Genomic DNA, 27,752 nt, shown 5'->3' with positions numbered 1-27,752 from the left:
CCAATTATAGTGTACACACACACACACACACACACACACACACACACACACACACACACACACCACTTTTCCTGAACTGCTTTCCATCACTTCCATCTCATGTCATCTGTTGTATCCTTATGTGTCAGTCTTGCTTGTACTAATTATTAATATACTACTGTACTTGTATAATATCTGTCACTAACCTCTCTCTTTGTGTGTGTGTGTGTGTGTCTGTCAGCAGGAAGTCCCCGTGCCTCAGCTTCTTCCCTGCACTTCCCCTCGCCATCCATCATCCAGCAGTCCAGCCCGTATTTCACCCATCCCACCATCCGATACCACCACCACCCGGGACAGGACCCGCTCAAGGAGTTTGTGCAGTTCGTGTGCGCCGACGGATCAGGACAGGCTAGCGGTCAGGTAAGAGGAAATGACCTCATACAGGAAGTGTTGGTGTGAACGTCTGAATTGAACTCATTATGCAGCTGTTCTCTGAATAAACACACACTGGTTTAATAGTGAATTTTGGGAATGCCGTCCTACAGTATCATACTACTCATACTATTTTTGCAGCATGTATTCTGTGAACCGTATGCAAATTTTCTGTTTGCATAAAATACCCAGTATACATTATACAAGAGAGAAGAACACATGAAATACTCTATCCCATGTTCAACTTGATCTTTTAGGACACTTTATACTAATACTCCATTTTGAACGCAGCCATTGTCACAATCCACTGATCATTGCTTGCTGCATATTGTTTCACATACTGTTTGTTAAAATATTTGGAAATATAGAGTATATAATGTGCAGTATGCAATTGTCTCATCAAAAATAATGCTAAGACATTTCATCCTTCCAAACCAAATGTTGATGAAACAGAACTTAGTTTTCATATTAAGCAAAAATACTTGCCTCATTAATTGATATTGAATGTATTTTTTTTTCTCTGTGAAACTAACGTTATCAAGCATTTAAAGTAATGTGTGAAGACACAGGGCTCCAGACAAAAAAATTAAAATTAAGGACACTTTGGCTCCTATAAGGGAAAAAATTAGGCGCCAAATTATTATTTTTTAAGTGGCACAAAAGAATAAACGTATTGTAATTTTGTCATGTGTTGTCACGTCTGCCCTCCTTTTACAGCATCAGCATTTTCATCCATCTTGTGGATGTCCTGGGAACTAAGATTCACTTAAAGTAGGAACTGAATTGTTTTTCCAACTTGACAGTCACAAAGAATCGTTCTTTACACAGAATCTGTCTGTCACAGACCATAATAATGTCAGCATCACTTGGCCAATGAGTATAGTGAGCATAGTTGGCCTCCTCCTAATGCATCCTATAAACATTGTCGTATGTCTTGCACAAACCCAATCTATTTTTCTTCATGAGTAATATCTGAGAGGTAAATTTGGTGAAAGGCAGCTGTTCAAATGAAATTATACGGGCGGTGTTGAATTTCATTTTTAGCTCCTTGCATTCGTTCTTATGTAGACAACAGGTTAAGTACAAATATAAGGATTGTGTGATAGTGCATATATTTAGAAAAATGCCCTTTCCTATAGTTATTTTCCTTGCTGACTACTGAGTTTGAGTATTGAATGGCTTTTCTGAGGAAAATTTGACGTTACGTGACATGATTGTTCTCAAGCTGTTTTATACAAGCTCTTTCCAAGGTCGAAATGCTGATTGAGCGATCTGTCTGTCAGGCCACATTAAAAAGCGCCAAAACGACATTTATTGCTTGTATTTCGTGACAAAATTGACAGAATTTGAAAGCTGAAAGTTTGTTTATTGTTTACTCAAATTAACAAGCACATTACAGGTGACAATTAAGTACAAATCTTACTGTGATTATGGGTGGCTGCGTGACAAATACTGTGAAGTTCAGGCATTAACAGAAAACAGCAAAGATGAAAAGATATTGAGAATAAGAATCCATATCAGTATCAATTAAAAACGAGAATTCTTAACATTTAGTTCGCGTCCACACAGCTGACATGTTTATCTTTTGTAGTTCATCCACGAAATAGAATGTAGAAAATTGCCTTCCTGAATTTTTACTGTACTTGCATGGTTCAGTCATTGACACGTTTCCGTCGTTTTCTCTCTCATAGCTGTCAGCGTTGTTGCTTGATAGAGATGAGGGCTTTAAAAAGGCAGATATTTTTCCTTTCTGACGCAGAAAGCTCCTCGCTGTCCCTGTGCATATTTTGGTTAGGTTTTTTTCCACTTCAACTTTGCTGCGCGTTGTCTCATTTTATTACGACAACACAACAAAAGATGTGATGGATCACAGAACATGCAGGTCAAAAAGCATTAATTTTTTAACCATAACATGCAAGTTTATATTGTCGCCAGTGGCAATCTCTGCAAAAATATCACTCGCAAATTAATATTGCGACCGGTTTAGTCGCAGTCTGGAGCCCTGAGACATCTGTCGCAATTAACAGACCAGCTCAGATTGAAGTTTGCTGTTATCAAGCATCCAAAAACGTTTTAAATAATGCACAAATGTTTATAATGTATCTACTTTTTTACTATATACACACAGTAACTGCATACTGTCTTTTCCGATGGAAACAAAAGTGTGCGTTCCTTCCTTGTCTTTGAGGCCGACTAATCGGCCACTGTTATGTATCTTGTGCTTGTCTAGACAATCTTGAGTTAATCTCTCCTTCTCTGTCCACTTCCACGTTAAAACCCATCTGCGCAACAGCTGACGACCTCTGCGCATTACAGCGTAGCGCATCCCTCCTCAGTTCTGCTTCTGCCATTTTCAGCGTTTTGAACGTGGCTTTTTTTTTTTTTTTGCGCCCAGATTTTGATTTGGAATCATTCCATGGACCAAAGCTCACCTCACCATTTGTGCGCCCATTTCTTCTTCTTCCTCACCTTCTACCTAAAGTCCTCCATTTTTGTTTTTTTCCAGCTCCTCCACTGCTCCTGTCTATGCCTGTGGTGAAGTCGACACACAAACACGCACACAAACACACCCTTTCATAAACAAAAGCAAACAGACATTCACCATCCTTTTGGTTGTTTCCCTCTCAACTCTTTCCACTACCAGCCACCCGCCATTCCTTTATTTTTTTTATTTTTTTTTAAACGAGTCTGCGTTGTTTTTTCCATTTGTGGGGTGTCAGGCGTGTCCGTACTCCTCACCCTGTTTGTGTCGTCTGCAGCCGAACGGGAGCGGCCAGAGCAAAATGCCGGGCTCCTTCTTGCTGCCTCCACCCCCCCCTGTGGCGCGTCCAGTGCCCCTCCCAATGCCAGACTCTAAACCCAGCAGCACGCCCCCCGATGGCGGACTCACCTCACCCACATCTCCGTGTAAGTGACCCGAACCCCCCCCCATTCCACCAAACCCCTCGATGGCTGGGAGAAAGCCAGTCGTCTGGCCACAGCTGGGCCGATTTTTGCCATCTAGTTTGTGTTTCTTGAGTTAACATCTACTGCCCATTATTCGTAACTATCGTGTTAGCACTAACTGTTGGGTCAGACCTAGTCCTTACTACTTTTATTTTATTTTTTCAATCTGAATGAAACCAATGCAATTTTCGTGCAGGTCTTTTTTTTATGCATCCTAATTTTCAGGCATGAATTTTAGTGTTTTTTAGTGGTTTAACCCATCAAAATGTCACTAAAGTACGGAGCCCATAAAGGGAAATAATAAAAGGGGAAAAATTTGTTGGGAGTAAAATATGTATTTCAATGGTTTTGCGTCCTCTCTCAAAACTTTTGCGTTTCCCTGAGAAACTTTTGCATTCACTCTAAAAACTTTTGCGTTCTCTTGCGAAACTTTTACGAGCATTTGCCCATATAAATTTTGCATTCGATCACAAAACTCTTCCTTGAGAAACTACTTTTTCTTGCAAAACATTTGCTTTCCCCTGAGAAGCTGCGTTCTATCAAAAAACGTTTGTGTTCCCCTAAGAAACTCTGCGTTCTCTCACAAAACTCTCCCCCGAGAAACTGTGTTCTCTCAAAAAAACGTTTGCCTTCCCCCGAGAAACTGCGTTCTCTCAAAAAACTTTTGCGTTGTCTCACAAAACGTGTGCGGTCCATTGAGAAATTTTTCGTTCGATCACAAATCTCTCCCCCGAGAAACTGCGTTCTCTCACAAAACGTTTGCATTCCCATAAGAAACTTGGTGTTCTCTCAAAAATGTTTTGCATTCCCCTGAGAAGCTTTTCGTTCTCTCACAAAACTCTCCCCTGAGAAACTGCGTTCTCTCAAAAATGATTTGCGTTACTCTGATAAACTTTGCGTTCGATTACAAAACACTCTCCCGAGAAACTGCGTTCTCTCAAAAAACGTTTGCGTCCCCCTGAGAAACTTTGCATTCTCACAAAATGTTTGTGTTTCCCTGAGAAATTTTGCATTCTCACAAAATGTTTGCGTTCCCCTGAGAAACTTTGCGTTCGATCACTAAACTCTCCCCGGAGAAACTGCGTTCTCTCAAAGAACGTTTGCGTTCCTCTAAACTTTGCATTCTCTCACAAAACGTTTGCGGTCCATTGAGAAACTCGATCACAAAACTCTCGATCGTTCTCGATTCGTTCGATCACAAAACTCTCCCCCGGGAAACTGTGTTCTCTCCAAAAAATATTGTGTTCCTCTGAGAAACTTTTAGTTCGATCACAAAACTGTCCCCCAAAAAATTGCCTTCTCTCAAAAAATGTTTGCGTCCCCCTGAGAAACTTTGCATTCTCACAAAATGTTTGTGTTTCCCTGAGAAACTTTGCGTTCGATCACTAAACTCTCCCCGGAGAAACTGCGTTCTCTCAAAGAACGTTTGCGTTCCTCTAAACTTTGCGTTCTCTCACAAAACGTTTGCGTTCCATTGAGAAACTCGATCACAAAACTTTCGATCGTTTTCGATTCGTTCGATCACAAAACTCTCACAAAAATATTCAAAAAAATATTGTGTTCCTCTGAGAAACGTTTAGTTCGATCACAAAACTGTCCCCCAAAAAATTGCGTTCTCCCACAAAACATTTGCATTCCTCTGAGAAACTTTGCGTTCTTTTACAAATCTCTCCCCCGAGAAACTGCGTTCTCTCAAAGAACGTTTGCGTTCCTCTGATAAACTTTGCGTTCTCTCACAAAACGTTTGCCGTCCATTGAGAAACTTTTTGTTCAATCACAAAACTCTCCCCTGAGAAACTGTTCTCTCAAAAAAATATTACGTTCCTGTGAGAAACTTAGCATTCGACCACAAAACTCTCCCCCGAGAAACTGCGTTCTCTCAAAAACGTTTGCGTTCACGTGAGAAAATTAGCTTTCGATCACAAAACCTTTGCGTTCCCCTGAGAAACTTTGCGTTCTCTCACTAAACTCTCCCCTGAGAAACTGCGTTCTCTCAAAAAACGTTTGCGTTCCCCTGAGAAACTTTGCGTTCTCTCACTAAACTCTCCCCTGAGAAACTGCGTTCTCTCAAAAAACGTTTGCGTTCACCTGAGAAACTTTGCTTTCTCCCACAAAACGTTTGCATTCACCTGAGAAACTTTGCTTTCTCCCACAAAACGTTTGCGTTCCCGTGAGAAAATTAGCATTCGATCACAAAACCTTTGTGTTCCCCTGAGAAACTTTGCGTTCTCTCACAAAACTCTCCCCCGAGAAACTGCGTTCTCTCAAAAAACGTTTGCGTTCACCTGAGAAACTGCGTTCTCTCAAAAAACGTTTGCGTTCACCTGAGAAACTGCGTTCTCTCAAAAAACGTTTGCGTTCACCTGAGAAACTTTGCTTTCTCCCACAAAACGTTTGCGTTCCTCTGAGAAACTTTGCGTTCTCTCACAAAACGTTTGCATTCCTCTGAGAAACTTTGCATTCTCTCACAAAACGTTTGCGGTCCACTGAGAAACTTTTCGTTCGATTACAATACTCTCCCCCCAAAAACTGCAATCTCTTTCAAAATGTTGCGTTCCCCTGAGAAACTTTGCATTCTCTCAAAAAACTTTTGCGTTCCCGTGAGAAAATTAGCATTCGATCACAAAACCTTTGTGTTCCCCTGAGAAACTTTGCATTCTCTCACAAAACTCTCCCCCGAGAAACTGCGTTCTCTCAAAAAACGTTTGCGTTCACCTGAGAAACTGCGTTCTCTCAAAAAACGTTTGCGTTCACCTGAGAAACTTTGCTTTCTCCCACAAAACGTTTGCGTTCCTCTGAGAAACTTTGCGTTCTCTCACAAAACTCTCCCCCGAGAAACTGCGTTCTCTCACAAAACGTTTGCGTTCCTCTGAGAAACTTTGCGTTCTCTCAAAAAACGTTTGCGTTCCTCTGAGAAACTTTGCGTTCTCTCAAAAAACGTTTGCGTTCACCTGAGAAACTTTGCTTTCTCCCACAAAACGTTTGCATTCCTCTGAGAAACTTTGCGTTCTCTCACAAAATGTTTGCGTTCCTCTGAGAAACTTTGCGTTCTCTCAAAAAACGTTTGCGTTCCTCTGAGAAACTTTGCGTTCGATTACAATACTCTCCCCCCAAAAACTGCAATCTCTTTCAAAATGTTGCGTTCCCCTGAGAAACTTTGCATTCTCTCAAAAAACTTTTGCGTTCCCGTGAGAAAATTAGCATTCGATCACAAAACCTTTGTGTTCCCCTGAGAAACTTTGCATTCTCTCACAAAACTCTCCCCCGAGAAACTGCGTTCTCTCAAAAAACGTTTGCGTTCCTCTGAGAAACTTTGCTTTCTCCCACAAAACGTTTGCGTTCCTCTGAGAAACTTTGCGTTCTCTCACAAAACTCTCCCCCGAGAAACTGCGTTCTCTCACAAAACGTTTGCGTTCCTCTGAGAAACTTTGCGTTCTCTCACAAAACGTTTGCGTTCCTCTGAGAAACTTTGCGTTCTCTCAAAAAACGTTTGCGTTCCTCTGAGAAACTTTGCGTTCTCTCACAAAACTCTCCCCCGAGAAACTGCGTTCTCTCAAAAAACGTTTGCGTTCACCTGAGAAACTGCGTTCTCTCAAAAAACGTTTGCGTTCACCTGAGAAACTTTGCTTTCTCCCACAAAACGTTTGCATTCCTCTGAGAAACTTTGCGTTCTCTCACAAAACGTTTGCGTTCCTCTGAGAAACTTTGCGTTCTCTCACAAAACGTTTGCGTTCCTCTGAGAAACTTTGCGTTCTCTCAAAAAACGTTTGCGTTCCTCTGAGAAACTTGGCGTTCTCTCAAAAAACGTTTGCGTTCACCTGAGAAACTTTGCGTTCTCTCACAAAACGTTTGCGTTCCTCTGAGAAACTTTGCGTTCTCTCAAAAAACGTTTGCGTTCCTCTGAGAAACTTTGCGTTCTCTCAAAAAACGTTTGCGTTCACCTGAGAAACTTTGCGTTCTCTCAAAAAACGTTTGCGTTCACCTGAGAAACTTTGCGTTCTCTCAAAAAACGTTTGCGTTCACCTGAGAAACTTTGCTTTCTCCCACAAAACGTTTGCGTTCACCTGAGAAACTTTGCTTTCTCCCACAAAACGTTTGCGTTCACCTGAGAAACTTTGCTTTCTCCCACAAAACGTTTGCGTTCCTCTGAGAAACTTTGCGTTCTCTCAAAAAACGTTTGCGTTCCTCTGAGAAACTTTGCGTTCTCTCAAAAAACGTTTGCGTTCACCTGAGAAACTTTGCGTTCTCTCAAAAAACGTTTGCGTTCACCTGAGAAACTTTGCTTTCTCCCACAAAACGTTTGCGTTCACCTGAGAAACTTTGCGTTCTCTCAAAAAACGTTTGCGTTCCTCTGAGAAACTTTGCGTTCTCTCAAAAAACGTTTGCGTTCCTCTGAGAAACTTTGCATTCTCTCACAAAACGTTTGCGGTCCACTGAGAAACTTTTCGTTCGATTACAATACTATCCCCCCAAAAACTGCAATCTCTTTCAAAATGTTGCGTTCCCCTGAGAAACTTTGCATTCAATCATAAAACCCTCCTCCGAGAAACCGCGTTCTCCCAAAAAACGTTTGCGTTCCCCTGAGAAACTTTGCAAATGCTCGTAAAACCTTTGTGTTTTCTTCTAAAAAACTTTGTTCACTTACAAAAACCTTTGTGTTCTTTTGCAAAACTCTAGTGTCCTCCCGAGACTCTTTGCATTTGCTCCCTTTTGTGATGAAAACAATATATGAAGTGGGCGGAAAACTGTAATTTAGAGCTTTTGTTAGCGAATGCAAAATTTCTTGGAGGGAAAGCAATTATTTTACTTGAGAATGCAAAAAGCGCTCAAACATAGATTTTCCTCCCATCTCATATTTTTCCCTTCAAATGTCCCCTTAGGGCCTCCGTACTGAAGGGTGCAAATTTAGGGCAGTAAAAGTGGACTCCAAATTATTTTTTATGTATTTTAGTTCAAACAATTTTCGCTGACTTTTTGTAATGCAGCCTCTGATTATTGGACAATGCTGGCGTGAAAATCAAAACAACATAGAAGAGTGTGTATCCACCCGACTAAAAAGACCAGCTTAGACCATCTTGAACTTTCATTTTGGTCCAGGTTGATTTGTGCTGGTCAGTGTGTTGAAGAGTCGATTGTGAGACACGGAACCCATGCTTTGTAATTTTACGTTGGTTTGATTTGAGTTTGTTTTGGTTACATTCACATTGCTGGTTAGCTTTTGGCTTGTGGAAATGTGATAGTTGAGCTCCAGTGCTGGTCTAAAGGTCAGTTTGTCCCGTACTCAAACCAAATTTAGGCCGTTCAGAAAGGAGGTGGCGTATCGGGGTGGAGAATCAGACAAAATATTTTCACTCACCACAGACGGGGCACTGGACGGAGCACTTGCATTTCTTTTCCTCTTTTCTTTCATGTTTCTTATTTTTCCTTCCGTTTCATTTTTTTTTTTTTTTTTTGGGCTCCATTGTTTTTTTTATGTTGTTTGTGTGTGTTGTCTTTTTATGTGTTTATATGTTGCTGATTCTCCAGAATGCACTTACCACACCTGCTTACAAATATATAGAATGGTTATTTGCTTATGTTAAAGCATTAAGCATATAGTGGTCATGCATTACAATAAGTTCACTACGGTTAATGCGGATTATTAAGGGTAAATATACAAAACGAATTGCCTAAAACCCCTTTAGTTTCTTTTAGCAAAGTAAATCCTAATCATTTAGTGCTTAGCTCAACACGTAATCTCCAAAATAAATTGTTTATTATATAATGTCTCTCATTAAACAAATGGTATCTAATTGCAATAATCTAATTGCAATAATAAAAATAAAAATGAATGAATGAACAAAGCAGCATTTCATATCTTTTTGAATGTTTGCTAATGAAAGCGCTACCAGCAAACTGTAGAACAAATACGGCTCTTTGGCTTTGATTTTTTTCTTGTTTTAGATATCCATATTTGATGAACGGTTACAGAGTCCATCAAATAAATCTGAAACCCGAAACTGCCCTAAATTTCATAATGACTTCAAACCTGCAGATTCAAATTCAATTTTAATTGATTGATCTTCAACTTTGTGAACCAATGACAATCAAGCATAGTATATATTTGAAGATAAGTTCTTGCAGTACATTCAGTACAGGAGTTTTACTGTTTCATTTCATGAAATTCGCTCAAAGCATCTGCTGAGAATCATTTTTTTTGTTCAGATTGCTAACTAAACGATTTTATATTGTATAGGGTGATTCATGAACATGCTAAATGTCGTGCTTTTCTGATGATTTTCTAAAATCTTTTTGTTTTTTATTTATATTTTCTGTCTCTCTTCTTCTCTCTTTCTTTCTCAGCATACTCCACGCCAGGCTCCACAGCTCCCAACAGGTTTGTCAGCATCGGATCACGGGACAACAACTTTCTGAACATACCCCAGCAGACGCAGGTGATTGTTATAATCAAAACAAACCTTGTTTCTTGTGTTCGAGCATTTAAAATCCTCTTTCTTAGCATGTTAGCCTGCTCCTCCCCTCCTTTCCCATGATGCTCTCTGCTATGCGGTGACGGGCCCATCTGGAGCAGGCCTGCGATAACTCAAGCTGATCGGCGCGGTGTAGTTGATTTGAGCGTTGCGAATGTGCGGCCACCACACTGCGCCTCCTCCATCACCCAGTACACTTTACTCATTAATGTGTAAACCACACCCGCCCCGGGCCGGCTCCCTGCTCCTCAACACATGGTGACCATCTGAAGTCGCTAACTCGCCCGCTCTCACCTCCTCCCTCTGCTGGACGGCCTCTCTGGATTTGACCATTAATTTCCCTCTCTTTCTGCCTAACCTTTCCTTAATTCTCAGTGTTTTTTTCACCTTCTTTAACTTGTTTCTCAACTCGCTATCACCCTCTGCTGGTGATTTTTTTTTTTTTTTTTTTTTTTTCTCCCACCGTGACTTCTTGGCTGTGACTTCGCTTTGTCCGATTTTGCACATTTTCAAGTTTTGCACATTTTCAAGTGTGTTCACCCAAAAAATGTTAAGGGTAGAGGAACCACTTTCCTTTTGTCCTCTAAGACTTAAACAACTTTAGTGTGCAAAATAGCATAGCTGGGTATTATAAGTAAATGTTTTGCAAAGATTCATTATTTGTTGGTGAATGTATATATATTATTATTATTATAAATATTATTATTAGTATTGCACTTTTCTGGATGCAATAATTCATTTATATAAAATTATTAAATGTAATGTAGACAATGACCATGACAATGAAAATAGCTGGACACACACACACACACACACAGCAATTGCATATATTGCTATGCTACAGTATGCAATGCAAGTGAAGAAATAAATATATAGTGCAATAATAAAATATTAAAAATATTAAATGTAATACAGACATTTGTGAAAGATAAAGAGGCAGTGAGACAATAGTGAAATAATACATTTATTATTAATTAAAAAAATCAATTCAATGTAATACAAACATTGATAACAGCTAAAAGAGGCATAGATACAATGGTGAAATAATACATTTATTTATTTTGTTTTTATTTATACATTTTTAAGTAAATGTGCATTGAGAGAGTGCATTAATAATTATAATTCAGTGTAATTTACTTCAAAGAGCTGTTTCTTGAAGGATTCAGTGAACTTTCAAGTGGCCTAAAGGGTATTTCAGCTCTTAAGTTAAACTTTAAAATGTTTGTTGACAGAATATCAAAGCAAGTGGCATGTATTTTGAAGAAACAGCAAAAGAACACTTTTCAAACATTCCACAAAAAGTACTTTGTGAGGTTTTCAATGATAAATCAAAAGAACTAGAGTTTTTGTTTTAGGTGATAGAAGCTATGTCAGTGTATCATGTTCATAGTCGATGAGATTTTCTTCACCTGAGTGAACTGACTTCATACATCCAAGAAAAATCACCACAACTCTAGTTTTCCAAAGACTCAAAAGAAAAGTGACGTGATTGAAGAGAAAAGATCCAGTAGCGTTTCAGACGCACAGATACAGACAGATCATCTCATGTGGTGCCATTCCTGTGCCTTTTAAGTGTTTGAAAAACATTTGGGCCCACTGTATGTCCATACATCTCCGTATGGGGAAGTTCTCTCCGTTCTCATCCAAAGGAACAAGGAAAGAACTGCGGAAAAGTGAGACAGGCCTGGAGGAAAGAGAGGCAAAGTTTAAGCACGGCCCCTAAACTGAAAAGTCACGTCCCAACTGTCTGGTTGCCCGCAGCAACGAGACATGATGTCACAGGCAGTTGAACTTGAGAGTGTGTGTGTGTGTGTGTGTGTTTGAGTAGAGCTGGTCACTGCCAAGGATTACAGGGGGAAGATGGGATTGCGAGAGGGAGGAGTACAGCTTAGAGGGGAAGAGTTACTTTGCCCGAGTGGCTGTTGGGCTTTAGCCAGGGGCGAGCGAGTCGACTGGGCGGGGGGGGGTTGGACGTGCCGGGGGTGTTTGTGTGACCTGCAAGAGTCACCCAGAACAAAAGTTACCCACAGCCCCTCCTCCCAGACCCTCTCAGCCAAAGTGTTTCCAGGATTTGACTTCTAGAGAGTTTTGTTAAAGCCAATCAGGAGAAACAATCCTGCTCTCTCTCACCGAGATCTCACTGTAATCCAGATCCATCTCTCCTTCTCCATCTCTCTTCACACTGATGAAGCCGAGCTCTCGCCGTAATCCAGAGCGGCATCTCTCCTTCTCCATCTCTCTTCACACTGATGGAGTTGAGCTCTCGCCAGAGCGGCATCTCTCCTTCTCCATCTCTCTCCACACTGATGAAGTCGAGCTCTCGCCGTAATCCAGAGCGGCATCTCTCCTTCTCCATCTCTCTTCACACTGATGGAGTCGAGCTCTCGCCGTAATCCAGAGCGGCATCTCTCCTTCTCCATCTCTCCTTCTCCATCTCTCTTCACACTGATGGAGTCGAGCTCTCGCCGTAATCCAGAGCGGCATCTCTCCTTCTCCATCTCTCCTTCTCCATCTCTCTTCACACTGATGGAGTCGAGCTCTCGCCGTAATCCAGAGCAGCATCTCTCCTTCTCCATCTCTCCTTCTCCATCTCTCTTCACACTGATGGAGTTGAGCTCTCGCCGTAATCCGGAGCAGCATCTCTCCTTCTCCATCTCTCCTTCTCCATCTCTCTTCACACTGATGGAGTCGAGCTCTCGCCGTAATCCAGAGCGGCATCTCTCCTTCTCCATCTCTCTTCACACTGATGAAGCCGAGCTCTCACCGTAATCCAGAGCGGCATCTCTCCTTCTCCATCTCTCTTCACACTGATGGAGTCGAGCTCTCGCCGTAATCCAGAGCGGCATCTCTCCTTCTCCATCTCTCTTCACACAGATGAAGCCGAGCTCTCACCGTAATCCAGAGCGGCATCTCTCCTTCTCCATCTCTCCTTCTCCATCTCTCTTCACACTGATGGAGTCGAGCTCTCACCGTAATCCAGAGCGGCATCTCTCCTTCTCCATCTCTCCTTCTCCATCTCTCTTCACACTGATGGAGTCGAGCTCTCGCCGTAATCCAGAGCGGCATCTCTCCTTCTCCATCTCTCTTCACACAGATGAAGCCGAGCTCTCACCGTAATCCAGAGCGGCATCTCTCCTTCTCCATCTCTCCTTCTCCATCTCTCTTCACACTGATGGAGTCGAGCTCTCACCGTAATCCAGAGCGGCATCTCTCCTTCTCCATCTCTCCTTCTCCATCTCTCTTCACACTGATGGAGTCGAGCTCTCGCCGTAATCCAGAGCGGCATCTCTCCTTATCCATCTCTCTTCACACTGATGGAGTCGAGCTCTCGCCGTAATCCAGAGCGGCATCTCTCCTTCTCCATCTCTCTTCACACTGATGGAGTCGAGCTCTCGCCGTAATCCAGAGCGGCATCTCTCCTTCTCCATCTCTCCTTCTCCATCTCTCTTCGCACTGATGGAGTCGAGCTCTCGCCGTAATCCAGAGCGGCATCTCTCCTTCTCCATCTCTCCTTCTCCATCTCTCTTCACACTGATGGAGTCGAGCTCTCGCCGTAATCCAGAGCGGCATCTCTCCTTCTCCATCTCTCTTCACACTGATGGAGTCGAGCTCTCACCGTAATCCAGAGCGGCATCTCTCCTTCTCCATCTCTCTTCACACTGATGGAGTCGAGCTCTCGCCGTAATCCGGAGCAGCATCTCTCCTTCTCCATCTCTCTTCACACTGATGGAGTCGAGCTCTCGCCGTAATCCGGAGCAGCATCTCTCCTTCTCCATCTCTCTTCACACTGATGGAGTCGAGCTCTCGCCATAATCCGGAGCAGCATCTCTCCTTCTCCATCTCTCTTCACACTGATGGAGTCGAGCTCTCACCGTAATCCAGAGCGGCATCTCTCCTTCTCCATCTCTCCTTCTCCATCTCTCTTCACACTGATGGAGTCGAGCTCTCGCCGTAATCCGGAGCAGCATCTCTCCTTCTCCATCTCTCTTCACACTGATGGAGTCGAGCTCTCGCCGTAATCCAGAGCGGCATCTCTCCTTCTCCATCTCTCCTTCTCCATCTCTCTTCACACTGATGGAGTCGAGCTCTCGCCGTAATCCAGAGCGGCATCTCTCCTTCTCCATCTCTCTTCACACTGATGGAGTCGAGCTCTCGCCGTAATCCGGAGCAGCATCTCTCCTTCTCCATCTCTCCTTCTCCATCTCTCTTCACACTGATGGAGTCGAGCGCTGCATCACTGTCACGTGTCAAACACTCAAGCACTTCCTGATTAGTCAACGCAAGGGTGTTTCAGTAAATCTCTGAACAAGAGCTCTTGAGCGGATTGTAGAACAGTATTGTTTTAGAGCTATTATAATATTTATTTTATTTAAAACAATAATTTTATATATTAGTTTAAATATATATTTATATATTAAATATATATTTATATATTATTTTATTTAAATAATATAATTAGTGCTGTCAAATCGATAAATCGCATCTAACAAAAGTTTATGTTTTCATAATATGTGTCTGCATATATTAAAAAATATATATTTACATATTATATATAAATGTGTGTATGTGCGTGTCTGTACATATATATATATATATATATATATATATATATACAGTATATATGTGTGTATATACAGACGCATACACAGACATGTACACTATGCAATATATACACTGAACAAAATTATAAACGCAACATTTTTGTTTTTGCCCCCATTTTTCATGAGCCGAACTCAAAGATTTAAGACTTTAGTACATTTGTAGTACATTTAGAAAATAGAAATATTTTTTTCATATATACATACATACATATATATATGTACGCACACATACAAACATGTATATAAATCAGTGTTAATTCAGCATATTTTTTATTTGTAAATATATGACATTTAGAATTGTATATATTTTCTATAAATAATTAATGTTCATTAATAATAAATTATTTACTTGTATATTATAATTTGAATATTAAGGACATAAACCTTCATGAAAATATTAATCACAGTAATAAAGGACTGTCCTTCCTCTATTTACAGAAAAATGTGTATGTTTAATCTAACAAATTTTATTCTGCTGCCATTTTTTTTTTTTTTTTTTTTACAACACTCTAAAGGTTAAATGAGTTTCCTAATGAAAATTAAAAGTTTGACAAGTCGTAAAGTATTTTTACTGGGAAACACAGTAATTCCAAGATAATGAGAACGCACTATAAACTTTGTCTAAATATTTCTCTTTGTAAGAATGTCTGTCCATTGGCGTTATCAGTGTGATATTTGAACTTTATGAGCTGAACTCCTGAGATACATTAACAGAACGTCTGTTGAAGTTAATAAAGTCAATGTGTTGGTATGTAGAGATGCGTCAGAGATCTCTTGACATGACATTCCCAGAAGGGAGGTTTAGTTCAGGTCAAACTGTGGCGTAAAGGCCCATATGGTGAGCAGGTCAGACTGAGCGCTCTGTGAGAGTCAAGCCTGACCTCTAGTGGTGTCGCCTGTAACAGCAGTCTTCACACAATCAAGGATTTATGGTGCTGGATCAAGTCATTTCGGAAAGATTGTACCTACGAGTTGAATGCATATGAACGCCAAAACAAAGTCGCAAATACGAGTTGGGAGCTCAGGATTTTCTTTAAGCTCCAATCTTCATGAGTTGAGGGAGTTTCAGTGTGCAATGTGGTGAAATACCACAATATTTATAGGTATTTAGAAGTGGCATTGTCAGGCTTTTTTGTTTAAAACAAAATGAGATAATTGTATGCACAAAATATAATAGCATTGTAATATAACAATACAAAATGTAACACTAAAGTTGACAGTGGCGCCTTAAATTAATTAAAAACATTTTATTAAAACATGTTTTATAGAAGTAGTTTAAAAACCTTGCTGTATTTTTGTGTAATTGATTAAGAGAAAGTACACCACCATCTTGATCGGACCAAAGTGACTTATACACACCTGACGTCTTGGCCTTGGTACTTGTTATTGGATCAAAAAGAAGTCAAATTCTTTCCGCACAAATAGTTTTATAATAATACAATATTCTCATTGAACACTAACACTGCTTTTTTGTGTGTGTTTTTACAGTCATGGTTCCTTTGACGAGGTCCTGCCTGCAACCTGTCGACACAATTTGGAAGTTTTATGAAAAAAAAAAAAATCCTGTTTGAAAATCCCCTCCGACCTGAAATGCACCCTAAGAAACGTGAGCAGAATATGATTGGGAAACGTTCGACCCTGTATTTGCCAACCGTCAGACGCCCTTCAAGCCCGCTCCTCCACCTCCGTTACAGACGTTCAGATCACAGCAGGAGGTGACGGACTGACACACACCTACAGCATCTCGCAAGAACCGTCAGAAAAACAACGGCAACATAGAGGAAGAACCTGATGAACTGAGACAGAAACAAGGATGTAGTGTACAATGGCTGGGATTATCAACAGTTTCAGTGGTGAGGATTCAGACACAACTAAATCGAAGATCTTTACTAATTAAACTTCAGTTTTTTGTTTTCTAAACACTTAAACATGTCATTTCACATCATAAGACGTTTTGCAGCATTTGTAGCTAAATAGCATGCGGTAGAAACGTCTTTTTCGGTCAATTACTAAACTAATTATGAACAGCAGAAGTATTGCACTACAAATATGCGAAGAACACTAGTTTGATGTGCACTATTGAAAATGGGATCGACGGCGGACATTATTTGCACATTTTATTGCGGAGAAAACAAACCCCTCACACTACAGCTACGCAGAGACGCATCTCAGAGGAAGTCCTCGTTTTCAGGCCTCAAACAGAAGCGTTTTAATGAAACAAACGTCCAATTCAGGCCCTTAGTGCCAACTAGACAGCACCAGATTTTAGTTAGTACTCCTATAGGACGAAAAATGCCAACCAGAACACACACACACACACTTTAGGCGCCGTCACTTGCGCAAAATTTCGTGGGCGAAAAAGGTCCGTTGTGCATCGCTACACTATTGACTATGTACAAAGTACAGAATTTGCTGGTCAATGCAGCGGATTTGTGTGACCATCTTGAACTTAATGCGAAATCTGTCCGAGATAATCATTGCATTCTTGTATTTTTTTATTATTAAAGCCACATGTCTGAAATATAAGTTTTCTAGCACAAAAACCTAGCACAGTTTTATCATTTGGTAGATAATACAAGCATAAATTATATTTATTATTTGTCAAACCCAATTCCCACAGACTTGGCAACCCTGGTGAACGTTACTTCACAGCCATGTGACTGAGCTAGAATTTTAAAAAGTCAGAGATAATCATTGCATTCTTTTTTTCTATTTCTTTTATTAAAGCCATATGTCTGTAATAAAAATTTTAACAATGAATTTAAAACTTATAAGTAAAATCTCCTTGGGGATATTTTTCACCCCCATTATTCATTGCGTAGATTCCTATTTAAATGATGGTATTTCGTCCGCGAAATTTCGCCGAGCAATTATAAATGTGACGGCACCTCAACAGCCATGTGACCGAGCTACAATTTTAAAATCCTTTGTTTAAAAAAAAAAAAAAAAACTGCGATAATCATTGCATTCTTTTCACTTCAAACTAATTTTTTTAATTAAAGCCATATGTCTGAAATATAAGTTTTAAATTGTTTGTTTAAAAACATAAAGCTCTTAATTAGAAGTTGGAGACTTAAAACAAAATTCTAGTCAAGCAAGGCATAATAAAAGTCCCCAGTTCATTAGCGCTAATAAAAACGGCCCTAGAGACACGCCCACTTCTGTGTTTTGTTTACGTACCTGTTTACACTCCCAGAAGTCCTTGTTCCAAGAACACGCGACCTCGCTGCGGAGCAAAAGAATGTGTGACATATCATAGCCGTGCTCAGAGGGAGGTGGGCCGCTCGGGGGCCGCTTTTATTAGGCGCCGCGCTTTACCATTCACTTCAACAGCAACATTTGGGTGACGTTTCGGCATGGCCGTCATAAAAGTACGCGCATACACGCGCTGTCCTCCGCAGGTTGACTACAAAGGGAAGCCTTTAGGGTGAATTACAGTAGCTTCATCCGCTGATAAAACAAACGTTTTGCTTTCAACGCAGCTGTAATGGACAACCTCACTAAATAACTGGACTGCCTGACCATGTATCTCACTGCAGGGAAGCATTGTTGCCGGACGGCGGCCGTGTCATCGCTTTGCTAGAAAACTAACACGGTCTTTTCTTTTCTAATCAAAGGAAGTGCCTCTGTATTCCCATTATGCAATTTGTTAAAACATGAATTCAGGTTATTTTCTTGCATATAAGCTATAGAGGAGCGTGAAATTTTTATGAGAAAAAGAAAAAAACAAGCGTCAGCTCACTAGTTACAAACATCTTTATATATACAGGATATATCCATATATATTTATATATACATTTTTTTTTTTCTTATTTGCCTAATAAGCTCAATGGCAGTCTAGTTATTTTTTGAAGTATGACATGATCATGAGTTATCATATATCAGAAATCAGAAGTTCCAGTCCCGAAACCCAGTTCTGCACTTAATAAATTAGAGCGAAAAAATTTACTGGCGGAAATCAGATTTCCGTGGAAAACGTTATTGATAGCGTAGGGAGAGAAAAAAATGCACGGCTTTTGATTTCTTTTGTGTTTTGGACAGGAAGTATTTGTTATTGCAAAATAAAGTGTGTTGATTGAGCCATGTGCAATGCCTTGGGTAGAAACTGTGTTTGTCTCATTGTTAGGGTGTACAGGAAAGCGTAGAGGTGAAAATCCTTCTATTATAGTAAAGTCCACGCTGTCCGGGACTCTAAACTACAGGGCAGAGAGAGAGAGAGAGAGAGAGAGCGATTGAGAGAGAAAAAAACGGTCTTTGTAAGTTTTGGGAATTTGTTTTGTAATCTTTCCTTTTTTTCTGCTTTTTTTTTATTGTTCATTTGTAATGATTTGTTCTCAAAACTTAGGAGGGCTGAAGCAGCTGTTTTTTTGCGACACGTAAGAATATATCACTAAATAAAACAGGTGCTTTTTATGGATCAAAGTACGATCAATCTCTATTATACATAAGAAGACAAAAAAAAAAGTGTTATCAAGACAAACTTTAGGAGGGGGGGGGGGGACACGTACATTACTCTTTTTCCTTTTTATATTTACTAAAGGGGGGAGGGGGTTCATTGTGGTCAAGGTTGTGACAAAAGGCATTTTTCCTCCAACCTTTTCTCCGAAGCGATCGAGGAATGACGACGTCCTAAGAGGTTTTACGGTTTTTACCAAGCTAAAATGCGGTATTTTTGACTTCACGCTATGCATTCCAGTTTTGTAGGACTTCCATACTTTGGGTCGCCCGAAACCGCCGTAGTCCTTAACTCAACTTCCCGCCGGAAATTTGCTGGCTTTTTGTATGTAGAAAATTTCGAATTCATTTGAAAGTTATGACAAGATCTTCCCTGTTTATGGGAGAGGCTTTAACGCAGCAGGAATAAACTAAAATGCCCGTCGTAAGCTAGAAACTATGAAGAGACGGGAGATGTGATGTGAATTTGTTATTTTTTTATATTTTGATAAACTGTTGAATCTTACAAAAACACGTCATATTTCACTCCAAAATCAAAAGAATAAAAAGATCTTTGGTCAAAAATAGTCAGTGCAGAAACATCTTAATGGTCCTAAACAAATAGGCTTAATTTTTATACTTTATACACAATATCATTTATTTTGATTTGGGAGTGAAAAAAAAAAATCTATATTTCTTAATAAGCTTCACCCAAACAGACCCCCAAACAACGTTGGCGACCAATCAGAACGAGAGAGTTGTAACTGAACCCCTCCCCCTCCGAACTCGCAGCGCCCTCTCCTGGCCCTCCGTGTAAATGACTCTAAATATTTGTTTTGTGATCTAGTGTTAGACTCAGAGCATCATAAAGGTTGTCCCTAAAAAGTGCCTTTTGTTCACAGACACCATCTTGTAATCCTGAGTGCCCATCTCAAAAAAAAAAAAAAAAAAAACCATAAAAAAAAAAAGTCCCCTCCTTCAAACTTCTGTATTTCTCCTTCCGCGACTTCTTCAAAGCAGTATATATAGTACTAAAGGAAATCGGTGTGACTTAGTTCCTCTTTTTATTGTTGAATAATTAAGAAAACTGTAAAAAATTACAACAAAAAAAAAAAAGACCAAAAAAAAAAAAAACTTTCTGTCTTGCTTTTCCTTCCTCTGTAATCTTGTCTTCTGCCTCTTTTGGACACTGGAGTAGTCTATAGTTGCAAAACCATCACCCTTCCCCGTGCCCCTTTTCTCTGAACGGAGGGGTTTTAAAATAATAAAAAAAAAGAGTAAGAAAAAAATGTTGTCTGAGCAGAATGCAGTTAGCTCACATGTTATTCTTGTCTGTACGCTTCACGTTGTATTCATACCGATCTCTTCAGCTTCTCCATTGAACAGTTAATGTACGTGAACAAGTTACGCCGGTGAGCTCTGGTGGGCCGTCCGACGGACAGACGGGCGTTTCGGCTGCGAGAACGATAGAGGCCGACCGCTGGGGTAGACTAGGAGAGTTTTTGATCTATTTATTTCTTTTTTTGTTACCAAATTCATTTGATTTGCTATGATCTGTTTGTATTGATTTTGCATTGAGAATCTGTATTGATGATGCACCTTTTGAATGGTTGTACGTGACCAGATATTTAATTTAAATAATAATAAAAAAAAGTTCCTGTCTAGACAAAGCACCTTAAAAACGGAGTGGTTTCAGCCCAGGGAAAGCGACAGACAGTTTCGAAGCCCAGCGTTACGAGCCAAACCCTTTAGACCAAAGTGACGCACGCCACAAAAAAAACCCTAAAAATTAACTTGAAAACTCACCAGCAAAAGCCGATGTGGGCTTAAAGACAACTTGCTTCCTCCCACAAACAAAATATGCAATTGTTTCACTTTCCCGAGTCCGTGAAGCCGGCGTCCGCGTTGGCTGCGATTTATTAATAACTGTAATAAGTGAAAGCCATAGCGACGGACACGTGTTTGGCGCTCTCATCGTCCCTCCCTGGTACTGACCGTCCATTTTCTTTCTTTCTTTGGTATTTACTTTTGTACTCTTTTGTTGAGCGGGGCATTGGAATGCGTTTAGAGTAGCATGAGCCCCCGGCGGCTTCGGTCCTGGTTTGAACTCCTCGAGCGGCGCCCGTCTCAGTCCCACACGCCTTCCAGAGCTCATGGTGAAATGCATGTGTTGATTACAATTTCTTTTCCATAATAAGAAAAACAAGAAAGAGCAGCACCTTTAACTGATTGAATAAAAGGATGTTCTTGACTGTAAAGACGACTCGGTGTGGTTATTTTGATCTTCAAATCCAGTTTAGCCTCAGCAAACTTCCAAGATTATTTAAAATAAGCAAAAAATCAAGGTATTTCTTCATTCACCCCATAACTAATATTTTCTCATTTTCCAGGGTTCCCAGGGTCTTGTGAAAATATGAAGTAGCCTTATCTAGACCTGTATATGTCATGTAAATGAATAGTATTTTATAACTCCATGTGTGTTTTTATACTTTTTAGTCATGCAAAGCTTTCAAATGTTTTATTGGATAGAAATTGAAGGGAAATCTTCAATCATTATCCAGAAAATCACAAACAACTGGAAAAGTCAAGCGGTCTTCGTCTGTTGTTGGACAATGTGAGGCCAAAAGATGGGAAAGTCAAAAAGTTTGAGGACCGTAGAAATGTATACAGTACACAGAAGCCACATTCGACCGCTTCAGACATGTCGACGTGTCCGCCATCTTTATGAAACTGTTCATTACAAATCAATGCACAAAATGTCACAGCATTGTTCGGCCTACGGCTGTTAAACCACCACTGGTTTGGTAACATATTGATCATGCACTGATGTAATATGTAAATATATTCACAAACAAACCATTTTTAAGTTACAGCAAGTATTTATTTCATGATAAATTAACAGTCTATAAATAATTATTTAATGAATTTCCCCCAAGGGATTGTGTTCGGATCACAAACATCTAAAAGGCAAGTAGTCATTTATTAGATTTTCTTTTTCTTTTTTTAAAGCATTAAATTATATTGTTTACAGAAGTTAGTTAAAGCATTGCTTTTTAGAAACAACTATGAACTATTAAAACTTTTGTTTTGACTAGTACTTGTGCAGCAAAGCAAAAATAAGTCATTTTTAAAATATTCAAGGCCACCTTTTGTCAACATTTTCTCCAAAAGGTTTTTTTTTTTTACAATTTTTAAAAATATTTATAATATATAACATTTCAATTTATTTACATTCAACAATTTTACATCATTTGTGCACTTCAGCATCAGCATTTATGTGCTATTGAGGAAATTGACCTGAAATCGTCCCAGCTGAGGGTGATCAGACAAGTTGCACACATACAGTCGTCGGCCCCTCTTAAATGTGGTAAATGCTTTTCTGATCGCATCCCTCCCAGTCGACGAGCTCTGAGGAATGAAACCACAGCGAGATCTCCCGCTCCGCTCCTTCCACAGAATCAGAGGCATGCACCACATTTCTGAAGAATTCAACAGTCATGAAAGTCATTGCATCCATGCCACTCATTTAGGGTTTGAAGACATAATTACAGCTGAGATTCTTGGTAACGCTTTATAATAAGGTCCCATTAGTTAATGCATTAAGTAGCTTTAACTAACACAATTGTTACAGAATTATTTATTCATCTTTGTTAAAGTAAAACTACTGTTCATTGTTAGTTCATGTCCGTTCATGCCGCATGTCCATTAGTTCATATTAACAGATACAACTTTTGTTTGTGCCCCTTTTATGCTTTTTTGAATATTACTTTTCATGTAGTGAATAATATAGCTGTTTGTCAGTTTCAAAGGTCAAAGTGCACGACAAATAAAGTTAATGTCTCCTAAAAATAAAATCAATTCTGAACTGCCAAAATGAGTAGTCAGTAATTCCACAGAAAGGCTCACTTACTGTTACATATCTACGTAACAAATTTGCATAATGTCAGCCGATGATCTTCATTGGTTGCTCGTGAACAACATTTACTTTGACCCTCAAACACTGTAGATGAAGCTGAGGCTGGAAGAGTTTGGTTCATGTTGTCGACAAGACGCTGTTTTCTGCTCTGTGGAAGCAAATCCACTTTACATATATTTCCAAAGGATGAGGACTCGAACTGATACGGTAAAACCGACGCCATCGTCACTGTTCCCCTCACTGTGTATCCTGTGCTGAAGAAGATCTAGAGCTGACCAATCACCGACTCTGCTTGATAAGAGGCAGTTGTGCTGTATCAGCTTCACCTCCATTCATAAATCCTCTCCTGTGGCCTCATGGGACAGTAAAGTGTCCATCGTATGCGAACTTCAGAATCACGCCAGAAGTAGTTGGTCATCCGGGCACTTTTCACTTTTCACCATGAATTTGGACACTCGTCGGCTCACATGCTGTTTTTCGCGTCCTATATAGAATGGAAGTGGCGTTTTCATACGCAGCATGAATCTCTGAACGAACCATTTTAAGACTCTTTGAAAAATGAGGTGATCTGCAATGTATATTATGAGAAAATGAAAGTGTTTTTGACCTTTGATGTGTGTAAACCTGTTGTAGGAGACCTCCAAAACTAAATTAGGAAACTTTAAAATAGCATTATAGGGGCACTTTAATAATGTGTTTGCAAATGTTTAAATAAACATTAATAGATGCTTTAGAAGTAACTTTAAATGTCAGTTCATGTTAACTAATCGTAATGTTAACAAATGGAACCTTATTGTTACAAGATCTTTTTCTTGATTTTTTTTTTATTTTGATTTTTTTAATGTTACTACCAAGAGTTAAAAAAAAAAAGAGTGGCAACAATATAGTACACTACTGTTTGAATATCTATTTTTTTTCCTTTTTTATATATCATTTTGTTTATTTTTTCTTTAAACAAATGTAAAAAACTGTTTATTATTGAATGTAACCTTTGAACATTTAAAAAATATATAATCACTATAAATATATAGTGTGCAGTACACTAGTACTCATAATGAGTGTGTGTGTGTGTGTGTGTATGTAAGCACCTGCTGATGTGAACGCTGAAATCTCCTCTAATAGTTCCAGGTGAAGCTTCAGCAGGGTCAGTGTCTCCCACCAGCATACGGGATGACCTCACCACATTATGCCCCTCCCACACCTGAAAACAGGCCAATGAGAACTCCTCAGTCTTTATGACAGTATGTGACACGTGTAACGGTTTGAAGAACACAGTTAAAAACTGTAGTATGCTATACCTTTTTCTTCTTCATTGCATATTTAATTAGGCGAGTGGCATCTAATTTTCATTTAAAATGTGATTTTGCATTTTGAATAAATTGTGTAAAACTTACTTTTGGATGTTCATTAATCACATTGTAAATCAAAGTGCTCTTATTTGCATACTGTAGTATTATAGTATTACAGCTGTATGATATTCATAACTGGTGGTTACTGTACCATGGCGACTACAGGGCCAGAGGTCATGTAATACAGCAGGCTGGAGTAGAAGGGTTTCTTCCGCAGCGAGATGTAATGCTGAGCTAAAAGCTTGTCAGAAGCCTGAAACACACACAGACTCATGATGTACAAACATGTCACACACTCTCATGAACGTCTTGTGTGTGAATCACGCACCTGCAGCATCTTCAGACCAACCAATCGGAATCCTCGCTGCTCGAAGCGCTTGATGACATCACCGATCAGACGCCTCTGAACGCCATCAGGTTTCACAGCGACCAAAGTGCGTTCTCTAATGCCCGACAGATCTAAAGCAGTTCAGAAACATGTCAATACATGTCAGTTTTCATGGCGACTGCACACATTATTATTTTTCAGATTAATGATACATTTGTTAAGCAAACAGCGCCATCTACTGACCAAGGGTGAGACAATAGTGTGAGTGTATATATATATACTCTCTGCACGTCCCTGCTAAAAGCTTCCTGCCATTAACATTGTCATTGTCTCTCAATATTGGTTATTTATCAGCATTTTGAATATTCATTGCAGGAACAGAGAGATATTTCATCTGTTATCATCAGGAAAATGACGTGCATCCCCTGACCATCTCTTACAGGAATACTAACAGCCTTTATAAAGAAAAGTTCCTGCAAACGTGACAGACACGCGACCACTTACAGTCGTTCCTTGAAGCTTGATCAAATTAAGGTGGTTCCACACACACACACACAGACACACACACACACTGACTCACATTGGCCTTCTGATGGACCAATCACACACACTGTGAAGAGGGAGTTGGAGGTCACCACAGTTAGTCAGGTCTAACCAGTACCAGTCTGTAGCAGTACCACAGTACAGTGATGTATACAGTGGTAATACTGTGGTACCTTTAGGCCTATATGCATTAATTAAATATAATATTATTTATAATATAATGTAATATTTTATTTTTATTTTAGTTTCATCATTTTGAATTAGCTTTTATTTGTACAGTTTCCATGTTAATTTTAGTTTAATTGTTAGTAATTCCCCTATGTGCCTTTGTCATTTTATTAGGTTTTTTAAATATCGCTATTTAGGTTTAAGATTAATATTTCAGTTTTAGTTGAGATTTAGATGTATTTACAGTAGTCAACGTTTGAAGTGGATCAAAAAAGTTCATCAAAGTTGTCCTGAGACAAGAACGGGTATATTGTTCAAAATTCATGTATAACTTTGATGAAAGGTTTTGATCCACTTCAAATGTTGACTATTGTATTTCTATTTAATAATTTTAGTTTTTTACCAAGACAACATTTCTTGTTTTCATTTAGTTTTAGTTTTTTCCCCCAGCTTTATTTAATTTAACTGAAATGTAGTAATATGTGCAAACATTTTGGTGGATTACATAGGAGTTTGAAGTTTGAGATGTGAGTATTTTTATGCTCATGTGTAGTTTTTGTCTTTAGTTTCAGTTTCAGTATGTGATACAGAAAGCCAGTGCAATTTTGACCTGTGCAACTAAATCTATTAAGTGTGAGACGACACCACTTGCACGAGCTCCTAATGTAGTCAGCACTCACCCACGTGAGGACGCAATAACACAATTAACCAATCATGATCGCCTGAGGACAGAGCACGTACACTTATATCCTATAGATAAAACTGGATTTAAAAAATATAGCCTAGCCTAATTCGATATATTTTTGTAATGGCTGTAACACAATACTTGTATCATATGGTTCTATACCATGGTACATTCGTTTAGGCCTAAAGGCTTATACAGCGTGGCATAATATTAAAATCAAATTCATTCATATCATGGTCAGTTAAGTTACGTCGAGGTATTTCAATGGATAAGTTAGGCCTACCATGAAATGTTTCCAAAATCAGCCTTACAAAAAGTACCATGGAAGCAATATTATCAAATCTAATACAACCGTTACCGTACTAAACATTTTTTTACCATGGTATTACTCTGAAGTACTAACGTGGTGTGTACAAAACTCATCGTAGTCCAGTCTTTTTTACTCGTTGTTTAGTGAAGCATTACTGGTACACATCCTTGAATATGTTATTTCCACGCTAAAAGGTCAATAAAATGCTACTGTCATGGAACTTTTAATTTTCCCTGTCCTAAAACTTCTCCATAAAGAGCACTTTTATCACTAAACCTGTTTGTTCTCCACACAGAGAGAGATGGATGTAAACAGACCTGTGTCGCTGCTGAGGCTGCGCGCGTGCCCGTGTCCCAAAGCGCGCGTGGAGCTCAGTGTGGCCGCTCGCACTCCGTGGACGCCGATGGCAAATCTCACAAACATCATCTTCATTTCCAGGTCAAGCCCTTCTCAAAACTTCACCGAGCAGCGCTTTTGCAACTCCGAAACTTAAGAGCGGTCCGATACTTTTAACCCCCGGACCGTTACACACATACGCGCGCGCGGTCATTCACCTGACAGGTCAAAGTCAAGCGACCACGCCGACCAGTCACAGTATGTGCAGATGAGGAGCGCGTGCGTGTGCTTGTCATGGGAAGAAGAGACCCGCAAACTACAGTGTAATTACTGCTCATCACGTGCACAAACAGGACCTCTTAATTAACACCATTTCCTGTTTGGAGAGGCATGAAAGATAGACGCACAAAAATGCATAAACCATATGAAAAAGACAGCTAAACAAACAACGGAACTGAATTAACAGTTTGTTATTTAAATTATTTTTATTCTCTAGAAAGAATATTTTGTCAGATTTTATGTTAACTTCAGGGGACATTTTGTTTCAGCTGTTCTGTCCCAAAAGTGAAGTGAGGTCGAAAGACAAGCACACATTAATCGATTGCTGGCAGGGAGACAACACAATAAATGTTAGCCTTTGGAGAACAGACAAATAGAGCTGACTACTTTTGATCATTTCAAACAGAGGATTCAATCCCATTAACTGATCACTGATAGTAGAGATGTAGGCTACGAGTGAATAATTCTACTAGCCTTGATCACTGATAATGTGAGACAGACAGCAGAGAAAGGAAATTACAAATGATTCAGTTAGTGTTATTAAGAGACTTTAACGTTCAGCTAAACTTTGCTTTTTTTTTTTTTTTACTCCAATAATCTTAAATCTTTATGAATGACGTGTCGTGAGGGAATGTAAATATACATCATCATTGACCACTAGAGGTCGCGGTTTACATACTTTACTAGTAGTAACAATGCACTTCATTTAATCTCATTCGTTTTAAGTGATATTCAAGGTGCATGTGTAATTAACATGGCTATATGACTGGTTTTATGATTAGATGCGTTATTTTAAACGAGGTCAAAATTTATTGCAATATAAATTCCAGAAAAACACACACAAAAGAAAAGAAAAAAGACTTTTTCTCCCAAGAACTGGCCTCAACTTGCCTAAAGGCGATGTAAACAGGGACATCACACTGGAATGAGAAGTTTAATAGGATTCCTGGTAACACTTTACTACAGGATCTCGTTA

At 39.5% G+C, this 27,752-nt stretch overlaps 2 protein-coding genes across 50 annotated transcripts in view; one reads left to right on the top strand and one right to left on the bottom strand.

Moving 5' to 3' along the window:
- Nucleotides 1–16,198, top strand: part of nfixb (nuclear factor I/Xb) — a 166,236-nt gene extending 150,038 nt beyond the window's left edge. For 15 of the 49 annotated variants that reach the window (XM_084403170.1, XM_084403162.1, XM_084403145.1 and 12 more), the window contains 3 exons: nucleotides 224–399; nucleotides 9,700–9,791; nucleotides 15,917–16,198. In XM_084403170.1, coding sequence (XP_084259296.1) covers nucleotides 224–399; nucleotides 9,700–9,771 — 248 coding nt within the window. In that variant the 3' untranslated portion in view covers nucleotides 9,772–9,791; nucleotides 15,917–16,198. Of the gene's footprint in view, nucleotides 1–220; nucleotides 400–3,170; nucleotides 3,319–9,699; nucleotides 9,792–15,916 lie in introns of all 49 variants that reach the window. The other 34 variants (XM_084403161.1, XM_084403144.1, XM_084403159.1 and 31 more) reach the window with 3 other exon arrangements.
- A 5,523-nt stretch (nucleotides 16,199–21,721) lies between these two features.
- nme4 (NME/NM23 nucleoside diphosphate kinase 4) lies at nucleotides 21,722–26,833 on the bottom strand. The gene is made up of 5 exons (XM_084403570.1): nucleotides 26,479–26,833; nucleotides 24,456–24,586; nucleotides 24,279–24,380; nucleotides 23,867–23,979; nucleotides 21,722–22,341 (listed from the first exon to the last, which is right to left on the bottom strand). Exons 1-5 carry the CDS (start codon nucleotides 26,591–26,593, stop codon nucleotides 22,221–22,223), a joined length of 582 nt encoding a protein of 193 aa, XP_084259696.1. The 5' UTR covers nucleotides 26,594–26,833; the 3' UTR covers nucleotides 21,722–22,220.
- Nucleotides 26,834–27,752: the final 919 nt, after the last annotated feature.

This window comes from Rutilus rutilus (genome assembly GCF_951802725.1).
Source record: "Rutilus rutilus genome assembly, chromosome: 1".
NCBI lineage: Eukaryota > Metazoa > Chordata > Actinopteri > Cypriniformes > Leuciscidae > Rutilus > Rutilus rutilus.
Note: the sequence above shows the minus strand (reverse complement) of the source record. Positions and strands in the feature narration are given on the sequence as shown.

Bases quoted from the DNA above. Each gene is read 5' to 3' on its own strand.
- nme4 (XM_084403570.1), bottom strand. From the start codon at position 26,593: ATGAAGATGATGTTTGTGAGATTTGCCATCGGCGTCCACGGAGTGCGA. The intron at 24,587-26,478 runs GTCTGTTTACAT...GAACTGCTTTAG, and splicing joins CAGCCTCAGCAGCGACACAG to ATCTGTCGGGCATTAGAGAA. The intron at 22,342-23,866 runs GTGCTTACATAC...TGAATTCTTCAG, and splicing joins TTCAGCGTTCACATCAGCAG to AAATGTGGTGCATGCCTCTG.